Source organism: Homalodisca vitripennis, chromosome 5 (assembly GCF_021130785.1).
Source record: "Homalodisca vitripennis isolate AUS2020 chromosome 5, UT_GWSS_2.1, whole genome shotgun sequence".
Lineage (NCBI taxonomy): Eukaryota > Metazoa > Arthropoda > Insecta > Hemiptera > Cicadellidae > Homalodisca > Homalodisca vitripennis.
The window spans coordinates 42,122,982-42,136,464 of record NC_060211.1 but is presented as its reverse complement, the minus strand read 5'-3'; the positions used below and the strand labels follow the sequence as shown (position 1 = coordinate 42,136,464).

At 33.1% G+C, this 13,483-nt stretch overlaps 1 protein-coding gene across 1 annotated transcript in view; it reads left to right on the top strand.

Annotated features, from left to right (window-relative positions):
* The window catches only part of LOC124362086 (carbonic anhydrase-related protein 10), a 235,015-nt gene that overhangs the window by 206,305 nt on the left and 15,227 nt on the right, over nucleotides 1–13,483 (top strand). The window contains exons 4-5 of the mRNA XM_046816259.1: nucleotides 10,634–10,770; nucleotides 12,182–12,373. Coding sequence (XP_046672215.1) covers nucleotides 10,634–10,770; nucleotides 12,182–12,373 — 329 coding nt within the window. The remainder of the gene's footprint in view (nucleotides 1–10,633; nucleotides 10,771–12,181; nucleotides 12,374–13,483) is intronic.

Sequence of the window (13,483 nt, the reverse complement as noted above, 5' to 3'; positions counted from 1 at the left end):
TAACGATCTTTAAATCTGTTTATAGTCTATTAAAATGAAAGAAATTCCAAATAGTTTAATGTTCATGATACAAATTGTTTCAGAAAAACTAATTTTTCTAATCTGATTATTTCATTTAGTGCCTGAATATGTTTTCCAAATGAGCAAGAATTTCAGCTTGTTTGTCCGATGTAACATTTCTTAAATTCACTGCATCTTAATTTTTAAATTACTGCTCATAGAAATTTGGCCTTTTTATATTTTTGGATTAACTTTAAATTGTTGTTTTTAGTTATATAATTTAATTTTAATTTCTATATCGATTACCATGAAATGTTTCCCAAAGGATTTTTATTGGTTTGTTTAATTCTTTTGTTGAAAGTGTTTTCCAACTATTTGATTAATAATGTAACTTAAATTAATTAATATAACGACTTTATAACATTTCGCAATAATTTCAAGATAAGAAAACATTGTTTACACCGTTAGAAAGGGAGATCATGTGTTTGAAAGCTAACGTTAAACCGCGCAACTGAACCAATAATTGTGTTTGTTTTTACTGTAAATATTTGCGTGGGTATCACGGTGTACACAACTGCACACAAATCGTGCAATCAACAAGTTACATTGTGTTTTCCTACCGATAATACCTCCACAATGGTTGATATTTTAACATTTACATCGTTGGGTTTGCAATGTTATTTCCATTTATTGTGTTCTGTAAGTTATTGAAATTGGATCATCAAGAATTAAGTGTGATTTATATTAATAATAGTGTAAAAACTGTGTTGTGTATGTAGGTAAAAACATATTTAGTTGATAAAATGTGTTCTAGATCATTCTTTAATTTACACTAGATCTGACTAAAACATACTTATTGCTAATTAAATATATACAGGGTGGCGCAGAGAAACGGGAAATTTTGAAATAATCATAGTAAACGAATGAATTGTAAAAACAACTTTTTAATGCTTAAAATGTGTTTGGCAAGAGTGGAAATTACATGAGAAATGTTGGATATAACAATAAAGTTAAAGTACACATTCATTCAATCGTTTTCGAAAACTTATCATTGTCCCACGCAATGTGTTCTCAAGAAGATTTCTTGGCCTAGTTTGGTACACAACGCTCTTTAGATGTCCCCATAGAAAGAAGTCGCATACTGAGAGGTCCGGAGACCGTGGAGGTCAAAAGTGACGTTAGCGTTCCTTGAAATTATGCGCTCCTCAAACAAACGCCTCAGTGCTGCCATTGACAGATTGGCAGTGTGTGAGGTGGCTCCATCCTGTTGAAACCAGGTTTGTTGAATGTCAATATCTGGAAAAACATGAAGCCGTGGAGCATAAAATGTCTCCAACATATGAATGTAACGTTCAGATGTGACAGTTACAGTGGAACCATTACCATCCTCAAAGAAGTAAGGTCCAATTATCCCTCGACAAGACACTACACTCCATACAGTAACTTTAAGGCTGTGTAACGGACGTTGATGAAGTTCACCGGAATTTCTGCGAGCCCAGTAACGCATGGTCTGCTTATTGACATGAAATTTAAATGAAAGTGGGCCTCTTCAAACATCCAAAGATGTTCATGGAAATTTGCGTCCTCGTTTGTTTTTAGTCAGTAGCTATTCACAAAATTGTAAGCGTAATTCACCGTCATTTGATTTTAGAACTTGAACAATCTGAAGCTTGTAAGGATAAAACTGCAGGCCGTGCAATATTCTTTGTACACTCCGACGCTCAAGTCGCAATGATGATGCGATTTTTCGTACAGAACGACGCGGACGCCTTTCCACTGCGACTCGCACTGCATCAACATTTTCTGGGGTTCGAACAGTCCCTATACGCCCAGGAGGTTTTTTTCTTTAAGGCCGAACCAGTCTGTTCAAAATTCCGAACCCATGATGATATGGCATGTGAAGAAGGAACTCGACCGCGGGGAGGAATATCATAAAGGCGTCGAACACTCGTGCAGCTGTTACCCTGTCGCCATTTTTGTAATACGCTCTCACGGCAACGGCACGCTCCATACCACTCCACTGCTCCATCTCAACTAAATGACCGTTACTACTTGGCATCGTGACTTCCATCCCCCACTCCTACGAGACTTACAGATTTACCAACAACAACTTCAAAATTTCCCGTTTCTCTGCGCCACCCTGTTATAAAGTATAAGAAACCAATATAAATGCGTATTTTTTAGGGGAGAGTGGCTTAATATCAGATACTACCATTTCTTATCCATGACTTACTGCAGCCTATTGGTAGGTCGCTCAACGACGCCCGTACATGTCACCAGTATAGTTAGTTATCAGTTTAGTTGGTTTGGTCGTCCTTCAACAGTGAACGCGTGTTAATAGACAAAGTGGTTTTTTCATTGATTGAAATATTTTGCTATCGTAACTTCAAAACCAGATTACATTTATGAAGTCAAAGCAGTTTGGATGATTATTAATTTTAAGACACTGTCTATATAAGTTGATGTTTAGTACAATGGCTCTTTTAGTATATTTGCGAGAGGTTATGTTCAAGCAACGTGTTACGCCTGGTTAAACATTTTAAAGACAAATCCATCCATTTCTCTTCGTTTATCTCACTCTCTTTCATTATCAAGATATTATTTTTTATTCATATACATAAAAGAAAAAAAAGAAAAGTTATTTAGACTGGTGAAAGGATATTTTACTCAACCTATATTGAGAACATCAAACAAGTACAATTTAGAACAAGATAGAAATGCGTCACAAAACATTTGGTGTAACAGGATTAGCTGAGGTTACATGTAAAATCTCAAGTCTATAGTTAAGCTGTATGTCTTTCAATGATAGTGTACTTTTTTAAACAAAATCAATGTAAGGACGTACAGATAGAAATTACATTTTTCAGCCCCTCAAATGATAGGCTTCGCTAACGCTCAGTCAAACTTGTGCTCAACGTTGCCCCGTCTGAAAGGTACAACACAAACCGATACCAGCACTGGGCAGTAAAGTGTTTACTCTACCAAAACGTGTTGAATAATCCACAGGCAATTCAGCAACTCGGTAATTGCCCCTAGGAGCCGGTGTTTAACTGTTTGTTTAGCTAAATTGGACTGCTTGTAGAACCTCTATCTACTACCACGTTGTCAGTATTCTGATGATTAGCAAAGATTACTTGTAAACTACTTCAGTTTAAAACCAAAAATCACCTAATTAAATATATTTATTATATTCAGCACTACTTCTTTGTACTCCACTGTCTCCTCATTCTTTAACTTTTGCAACCACCAAATTTATATTATTAAATACTTGCTTTACTAATCATTAATAATAATGACAAATAAGGATGACGTAAAAAATAAACCTTCTATAAAACTATCTTAGTATCCATTAATTCAAATATGGTACATCCAATCATGTTATAACAGTAATATTGTTATTTTTCAAATTCACGTACACTTTCAATGGCCTTCATCGTAGGGATAAGTTTGTTGCTCTTTAGTTAAGAGGTAAAAGGTTCAATTCAACTGCAAATGGATTCAAACAATTTCCTATTAATTGCACTCTTTTCAATAAAATAAAATTGTACTATTGTGTAGAAGAAACCCCTATTAAATTGTGCTTTTTAATGATTGCTTACTTTTGAAATAGCAGACCATACCAAATTTAAATTTCTGTTACTTTTTTCCACTTAAAAGTTCAAACCAAACTTTACCTTCAAAAATATTAGTTGTAGGAATAGTTGGATAAATAGTATATGAAAAACTAAATTTACGTTACAAATATTTAATTCGAATGCGTAATAAATAAAACAAACGTTGATATATGAGTTTCGTTTGGAAAATACTAACCAGAACAATTATAAAATGGATCATATCCGATCTATTCTCATATGGTTAACAACCATACACCATTGCCAATCAAAATAATTTATCTGAAGTAGAGTTTTTCATCATAATGGTTAACTTAAAGTTGAAGACACCCTCGCTTGAACAGTGTCATTCTCTCAATATCAGTACTGTAGAGTGTAGAGTGTGCCAGTAGCTTCACACCGTGGCCATCAGTATGCATTTATGCGGGTGTAAAACATATGGCTGTATAGAGAGTGGTAATGCTAGTGTTTGGTGTCCTCTGCTGTGATACTGTGACCATCACCGTGGCTGGATTTACATTTCAGTGTTTGTTCCTGCGCCATGCATAACTTTTAGATTACTGCCAGGATGACAGTGGTGACAAAAGTGAGGGAAATTAGTGTTAAGTGGACACTACGATAAAAATTGTAGATATTTATGAAATGCTGTATATCTTAACTTATAACCTCTCATGTGATAAAATTTCACAAAAATAAGTAGAAAATCGAATAGTGTAACTATTGTTAAATTTGAAATAATACCTGATTTTTAAATTTCTGTATTTAATAACTAGGAGTCATTTTGGTTTTTTTAATTTTCAAAATATTGTCACCAATACAAATATTTTCGCCATTAATTTCTTACTCCTGTGGCCACTCAAAACCCAGTTGGGCTTTTGATTCACCAAAAATGTGTCTCCATGCTATTCTACTCTGGTATATTCCAAGATCTTTTACCACATTCTTAAGGTCTGCTCTTGCCTGATCTCAGCTTTTCAGTGTTGGTCTTCCTCTTAGTTTCGTTTCCTTTGGGTTCCCTTCCTCATCATAGAGCATTTATTTTCAATAAATAATTTATTGTGTCTGCTTTTCGTTTGCAGAACTGCCTCCCAGTTGTATAAGTTTTGGAGAACTGGGATCTATTTTATTCGGACAAAAAGTTGTATTTTAGCAGCATCTTTTTTTTGCACACAGAATGAAAGTTCTAATCTTTGTCTTGCGTACTTCATAAATTCTTTTTATAACTTATCTTACAGTTCATAAAGTGCATTTTGTGTGTATTTGTGCAAAATATATCATTGCTAGGTAAAGCTAATAAATGTAATAAGTATGTATATATTCATCTAATAATTGTATTACGGACCATGTTTTGAAAAAGACTTTTAACATTTGCCTGGTTGACTTTTATTGCAAGGGTTGTTAGGGTCTGATTTAAAATATTTGATCGTCTTATTAATTAAATTGCTTAAACATTATTTACATTAGTATATAGACTCAAGTAAAATACAAAGTTAAAAAATTAACACTATTTCCTTGTATAGTTTGAGGTTTACTCATTTTGCAGGATATTTTAAGGCCAATAATCACTGGATGACGAGATTATTGCAAAAGTTATTATAGGTTAATTTACTTGAAATAGTCTATCACAGTTCAACTTATACTTTGAAGGTTTGTGGTAGGAAGAAGAGTGGTACTTCCACAGCACTACATCAGTGACAGTACGAGACCTCGTGGTTTATGCTGGTGGGACCCAATAAAGTTGAAGAAGGGAATATCTCAGGATAGCAAATGGATGTAAGAGGGCAAAGAGACTTGATAGAGACAAGTCGGCGCCTAGAGAGCTCTTAGTCTTGATCAACTGGAGCTCTTACTTAGCCTTATATCTTGGACTTACATGCCTTCGGTAACATATCGTAACATTTTGTTAGCACTATGAGTTTATTTACTTATACTATTCGTGAACAATAACAGTATTCCATTAATATTCATGTCAGGAAGCCAAGTTAAAGAGTCTATACTAAAGGTACAAGAGTCATAATAATAAACGTGAAAACAATTTTCGTAACATTATAATCAGTATTCAACACTTTTATTTATTCAATATCCAACAAAATTTATTTTATTTGAAGGAGCAATTTTAAATAATTTAACTATAAATATTTTTACAAACTTAATATAATTGTTCATTACTGTTTACACTGAAAGAAAAATGTTTGTGACAATTAATATTGGGCATTAAAAATTTTTTAATTAAAATTATTTTTTCCAGTACAAATTTATGTAATCTAGGTTAGTTTTATACTCTTTGCCTATGACTGACCTATTTTTACTGTTTATCATCATCACCGCAAATGATATGATCAGGACAGGGCAGTAGGTTTCCCACATTTTATTTTTTTGTTGTAATTGAAAAATGTTCGATATATCAATCTTTAGAGCTCAGAAAACATAGAATACTTGAGCTTAGAAATCAATACTTGCCAAAAGTACAAAATTATAGCACAAAAGTGTTAAACAGGTACCGATAAAGGATGTTTTATTTAACCAGTCAAAATTAGGCCTCAAAATTAGGTAATTTTGTAAGAAAGCCTCTAACACAACCCAGGGACCGGCGGCTGGAGACTTCCGAACCATGAGCAATAGCCAAGCAGGCGCGCTGCTTGCAAGGACAGGATCACTCAGTGGTCACCCATCCAAGCAGCAGCCACGCTCGTACATCACGGAAAAAAGGAAGGGAAAATTTAATTATTTTTAAGGGTAAGTAATTTTTATTAATACAGATTTCTTCCCACTCGTCTTCCAAGATAACTTCCAGTAAACTTGATATTGAGTTTTAACTGTTAAAAATCTATGGATTTGATTTTTGAATGATGCAACTCATGGACAATGGCCAACTATAATAGAGGTAAAATATCAATTCCATTACATTTCTAAAGCTGCTAATAAAATAAAGAGCGGTAATTCAACTGTAATGTTGTGAATTGTCTATGCTAAGTCAATGAAACTTCTGGAAGTATAAAAAACCTGGAATTTTATAAACGTTGGTATTTTAGAGAACCAATTCCAAAAACTGTACTGCGGTTTAAAGGCGGTCATTTTACGTAGACCCGGGGTTAAGCTGGGTAAGCATGTTAAACACTGTGGGGAGTTGAGTCAACAGGTTTACTGTGGCGTTCCTCAATCATACATTGTCACTTTAGTATTAGCTTGCAAGCACATTTCTGCAGTTAAGTCAAGTATCTATCAACATATAAATAACAATATCACGTTTTGTTTCAATCAAATTTTTACTTAGTTGATTAAGATATACGTTGTTACTTTAATTCACAATAAGTAAAAATACTAAAACAAATTATGGTATAATTGTGTAAATAAAAAGTTAAAATGTATATTAGGAAGCAGTTACATGATATTATAATTACTTTTGATATTTAAATAAAATTATAGGATACTCTTTAAAGGAATTTGTCCATTGAAATTGTCTTTTTTATTTTATATGACAGTGAAAATCAAATTTATGTTCTAAAACACCATGGTTAAACGAAGTACAGAAACCTCTTACATAAAAAACAAAACTTTAATTTTGTATTTTGTATGATTTCAAAACGCTTTGTAAATCTTGGAATATGTATTTATTTTTTATAAGAAATAACTGCATCTGTACTAAAAACTAGGTTTAAAAGAAAAAGCTAAATGCACAGTTTTAAATAAGTTTTTCTGCCGTAGCAGTTTAAACACGAATCTGATAGATAACACACACAAAAAAGTTAAAAACTAGAAAACCCCCAAATTTAGCACGTCAATGTTAAAGAAAAAAAGTATGAAACTCGCCTGAAATTCCTGGAAATTAATAAATATAATATGTTAAAAAATAGCTTTTATGTCAAAATTGTAAAAAGTAGTAATTAGTAGCATTACAATTAATGTTTAAGTTTTACTTCGTAGCTTACTATTTTGTTCAATGCACAAGAATTTTAAAGTGCGGTGAGATCCTTGTCACAAACAATTAAAACAAGTTATGTGATGTTGTTGATTTAAAAACTAGATTGTCCAAAGTCACGTGCTCATACTTAGAAACATCTTTCCTAAGATGCAGTTAAATAAGAAGAGGCCTTTCCTCAACCCTCAACCGAGTAAGAGTAATTGGTTCAAGACAACCCTTACATAATAGATCAGCCTATCCGGGGAGTGAGGCAGCTGATCTGGTAAAGTAGTCAATCGGCACAACTTCCCTTCATGTCTTGTGTAAACCACACTTACACAGCTTTCACCTTAACTTTGGACTTTGGTCAAAATTTGGTTTACATTTAGTTTAGTTTACTATTGGCTGAGCTGTAGCGAAATTATTTACATCAATGAAAAGATATAAAGTAATTCTTCGAAAACTTACCGTAACAGTTGGCTTTCTTGACATTGTAAAAATCGTTTTAATTGTTTAAATTCTAGGTACAATCTCTTAGAGAATTACAAAAATTATATGTAAAATTTTAAATCATCTTGCGATATTACTAGCTCATACGTGTAAAAATACGTTATTTAATAATGTTATATTAAAGAATGTTTTATAGTACTGATATCTGACCAATCATCAAAAGACAAAAGGACCACAATCTGTGGATTAGATACATACAATATTATTGCTTGACCTTTAGCGAAGCCTTGTCACTCTAGGGACTGAAAAACTTCTGTCAATCTGTCCGCATATCACCTCGGAAATAAAAAAATCGATGTCCTGACTTGAAATTGAGTATGAAGCTTCATTTTTATATGAGTAACACAGAGTTCAATGATGGTTCATGTCACACCATGGGATCTGGTTGAGTGTTTACACTGCTAATATTTTTACAGTGATGTTATGGGTTACATAATAATGGGCCTCTGATGGCAACGAAAAAAATACCAGAATAGATAAAAATTCGTAAAAAAAACTCAATCCAGCCATAAAAGATTGATACACCCTGTGATACTCGTATATTAACACATATGACCTAACCATCCAACATAAATTTATAGTGACTTTAATTATTTTTTTTTTACTGATATGAAATCCAATTTAATAAAACAAATCTGAATGTATCAATTTCATATGTAGAATTTGCATAAGCTTTAAACAAAAATGTAATTAATATCTTTTCAATAATGAGTTCTATGGTGAGCCATTTTTGAATCATCACTTTTTTGTATCATTTTATTTTTTCTATCTGTTCACAGGATATCTCCAGAATGAAATGAGCTATAGATTTGAATTTTGCATGCAACCTCATTGAATCCTTTGACGACAAGCGTACTATCCACCTAATAGTATTTATTGTTAGTTTTTTTAAACAATCTCGGACTGATTTTATTCTAGTAAGTTATTTGCTCTAGAAGAATGAATTTTTCCTAAAAACTCTGTACGTTGTTCGATGAAATCATCAGGACACGAAGGTAAATAGAAGATAGGACAGAATGAAAAAGAATTTTCCTTATAATACTTCATATAAATGGGTAATTCATTTCCTATAGTTATTATATAAATATTTATTCAAACTTATTTATAAAAATAATTTTAATATCTATCGTTATTCTATGGGTCCACTAAAAAATAACGATATTCAAATCTAAAACCAATGGTATAAATTGGTCAGGTTTAATAAATGTCAACTTGATAAAAAAGAAAACTATAGCTCAACATCAAATATAGCGGGATCACACAGAAAAGGCAGAGGGAGAATATTGAGGGTAAACTCGCCTCAGTGTATAAATGTTGTACAGGCCACAGTTTACTGCCCGCCACCCCATTGATATGTGACTACCCTTCTGTTGCCGTGCACCAGTTCCACGCTACGCGGCTCTCCCTTCCACTGCATTTATAATACTATTTCTACAGCGATACAAAACGTACAGTTGTATCACATAGAAAAAGCAGATGGAGAGAATATTGAGGGTAAACTCGCCTCAGTGTATAAATGTTGTACAGGCCACAGTTTACTGCCCGCCACCCCATTGATATGTGACTACCCTTCTGTTGCCGTGCACCAGTTCCACGCTACGCGGCTCTCCCTTCCACTGCATTTATAATACTATTTCTACAGCGATACAAAACGTACAGTTGTATCACATAGAAAAAGCAGATGGAGAGACTATTGAGGGTAAACTCGCCTCAGTGTATAAATGTTGTACAGGCCACAGTTTACTGCCCGCCACCCCATTGATATGTGACTACCCTTCTGTTGCCGTGCACCAGTTCCACGCCACAAGTCTCCCATTCCGTTATCCGTATCATACTATTGTTTGTGGCTAGTAGAATTCATTTAAATAACTGGTGTAAAATGGATGAATTCAATATCCAGATAGTTCAATTCAAAATTGACTTGTGTCAGTAATAAGAAATGCCGTTAAAGTGACTTATTATCTTCTGCTGATGGTAGGTTTCGGTAAGTTAAGAAACTGTAAGTTTTATTCTTTAATAAATCCAATATAGGCTACCTAGTTGCTCTTTAAAATCGATTTATCATTTCCTGAAAAAATACTGCATGAGTAAAATGTTGTTCTTTGAAAAGTATCCTCATTTGTTTAACACTTTAAATACATCAAGTTTTTACGCAACATTCTGCTATTTCTTGATAATCTTTAAATCTGTACTACCTTTTTGAATATTATATACCTTTATGTATACCTGCTATCTTATCTGGGTGAAATAAGTGCATTCAGGATTTACAGGAATTAATTGTATCAAAATATTTCAGCCTTTCTCGTTATTTTAATGACTTCAATGAATTCAAATGGCCCATTTAAATAATATTGGTGTGGAGCTCTGTAACAAATATTTATGTTATTTGACTGCATAAGATCATACAAAGTTACAGCAAAGTCAGCTCAATATATTTTACCTGATGGATAGACAATAGCGAATCCATCAGGCTCATGCAACTGAATTTGATTGGGTCTTCTTATTTTGAGTTAATCAAACCAATCTTTTATATACTAGATAAAACATTATACAAACATTAACTGTTAATTATCCTCCAATATTTAAAGTGTTTTTGCCTTGCTTGTGGCAGGGCCAGCGTTCTGGGGGTTGATCAACCCCGAGTGGAGTCTGTGCAACAAGGGGCGGCGACAATCCCCAGTCAACTTGGAGCCTAACAAGCTGCTGTTTGACCCAAACCTGCGTCTTCTCCACCTGGATAAACACAGGGTGAGTTTTAACCCCTCAACTTCCACCCTTTTGAGTATTATACAATGTTCAGAGACTGATTTCGATGATAACAGAAAAATGTTATGCGATTCGCACACTCTTTTGTATAACGTTTTTATAAAAAAACGAAAACAGTAATTGATACTGAAATCATTAAATAATTATAATAATACAACTAAACTAACCTATTTGGGAATTTGATGCAAAATAAAGATCTGCTCCTTCATATGAAAACGTTACTAACTTTAAAAGTTTTTGCTGGATGCAATGTGGTCTACATTTTATGAAACGTCAAAACACGAAAAATCTTACGTTTTTTAAGCTTCTCTTTTATAATATACCTTTAATCTGGTTGGAACAATATTGAGGACTATCACGATCTAAGGGTGTTTCGATTGTACTGAGGTTCGCTGACTGCGATTGGCTCTAAAGTAACTTCAATACTTTCGTGGAGACCATTCTGGGAGGGTCATGGAGAAATTATATAATAATTTAATATGAGAGTTCTCTTATTGCTTGCATTGATCAATGGTCCTCACTAAAACTAAGTTATATTAATCGGTCATGACTATGGATATATTGTATCTATGGAAGGGTTGATTCATTGTGAATGTTTTGCTGCAGTTTAACTTACTCTTAGCGCAGCGTCTGACAACTGATGTTGTCACAGATTTGACTCCTGTAATATGGAGTCATGTTCGTTTGAACAGATCTAAATAAAATTTGGTGACGAAGAAGCTTTAGAAATGAATTCTGCGTTGTTTCGGCATCAGAGACACCTACACTCAAATCTAATATTAGATACAAATATAATCTAAGTGAAGAGGCATTGTCGTTGTCTCATCAAATATACAGTAACACAAGTAAGACAAAACATGACTGTAGAATACAGGAGTCAAGTCTGTGACGTCATATTTCAGATGTTGCACGAAGAGGAAGGTGAATTGGAGCTAAGCTCAACATTCACATATGCATATAATATTGTATCGTTTAGTTCAATTACAATTGATAATGGGGAGATAATTATTATACGACCTGTGAAAGAAGGAAAATCCATATATTTCAGAAAAAAACAAAATATATGCACAGTTAAAATTGGTTTATTGTTTTAACAATACATTTTATACACAGCACGTACAGGATTAACAAAAAACCAGTATTTTTTTACGTTTTCAAAAATTGTTACAGTAAGTTACTCATCGATGATACTAAAATATTTGAATAAGTCTATTGTATATTTTATTTAAGTTTCACAAGTAAATATAATTACAGTATTAAGTTTAAAAATAAATAAGCATTTATGAACATACTATATTCCTTTCATCCACTGCTTATTCCTTTAGTAGAGTTATAATGCATATTTTTTAATGAAGAACTCTCATTGATGCTTTATCTTCATGTGATGTTCCAGGTAAACGGGTTAATCACCAACACTGGCCACAGTATAGTGTTTACGGTGGAGAACACCACTAGGCATCACATCAATGTGACGGGCGGCCCTCTCAGCTACAAGTACCAGTTCCACCAGATCCATATCCACTACGGTCTGCAGGACGAGACAGGCTCTGAGCATTCTATAAACGGCTATACCTTCCCTGCAGAGGTGATCATTGTCTTTTCTGCTAGTTTTTTTAGCAGAAAATAATAATTAGATTATTGCAGTTTATTCAATGCACAAATACAGGCAACATTTTCTATGGATGTATGCAACATCGAGAAAAGTATTAAAATTGTTTGAAATTAGTATGAAGAGATGAAAACAATTATATTAATAAGGAAATTTGGAAGTTTGAGGTTGAACTGAAAGTGAAAATACTCTCAAAGTCGAGATAGAAAATTACGCAAGATACATACAATGTCTCCCTTTTTAAGTACATAAATGGACTGCAACCTTGTTTGAAAAAAACTTTTCATAGCACTCATAGATGTTTTACAATAATTTAACATAAATAATAGTCAGCGTAAAATCATGAGATGGAAAGAATTACCAACTTATTTATGTACTACTTGTTTGTCCTTTAGCATGTGGATAGGTAAAAAACCTTTAAAATTCAAATTTCACATTTAGAAAGTAGCATAGAGTATATTAACTATCCATTGTAAATATAATGGGACTTAATAAAGTAGCCAAGAAAAAGTAAAGAAGCCATATTATTTACTTTTACTAATATGCTATTTAAACACTTTTGAGTCACTTAAAAAATTGCAATTATTTACGATAGAAAGCTGAATAGTTATAACGAAGGGAAAGTGTACAGTAGCAAAAAAGCTTAAAAGTTGCAGGATGCGTTTGGGTTATTTGTTGGAGCCAGGAAAAACCGTTCACCACTGAGAAACAAATCCAAGATGCCAGTTAGAATAGTATAAAACATTTCAAAAAGTATTGAGATATAAATTTGGGTATAGATCTGTACATTGTTTCACAAATATATCTCAAAATATGTTTTAGAGCGATTGATGAAAGGGACAGTTGTAACTAGCTAAGAATTTTAATTTTGGTATGGTTTATTTACATTTATATTTATTTTATAGAACCTCAAGAAGTTTTCCATTAAAACATTCTTAAATATGCCATGTACATTTTAGTTTTATTTATATGAAAGATGATTACATTTTTCCAAAAAAAAATAGTAAACTTCTAGACATGCAGGTAACAATCGCTATCGCAGGATGCAGTCAGTTTTCTTGCTCCCCACAATATTTCTGGAGACAA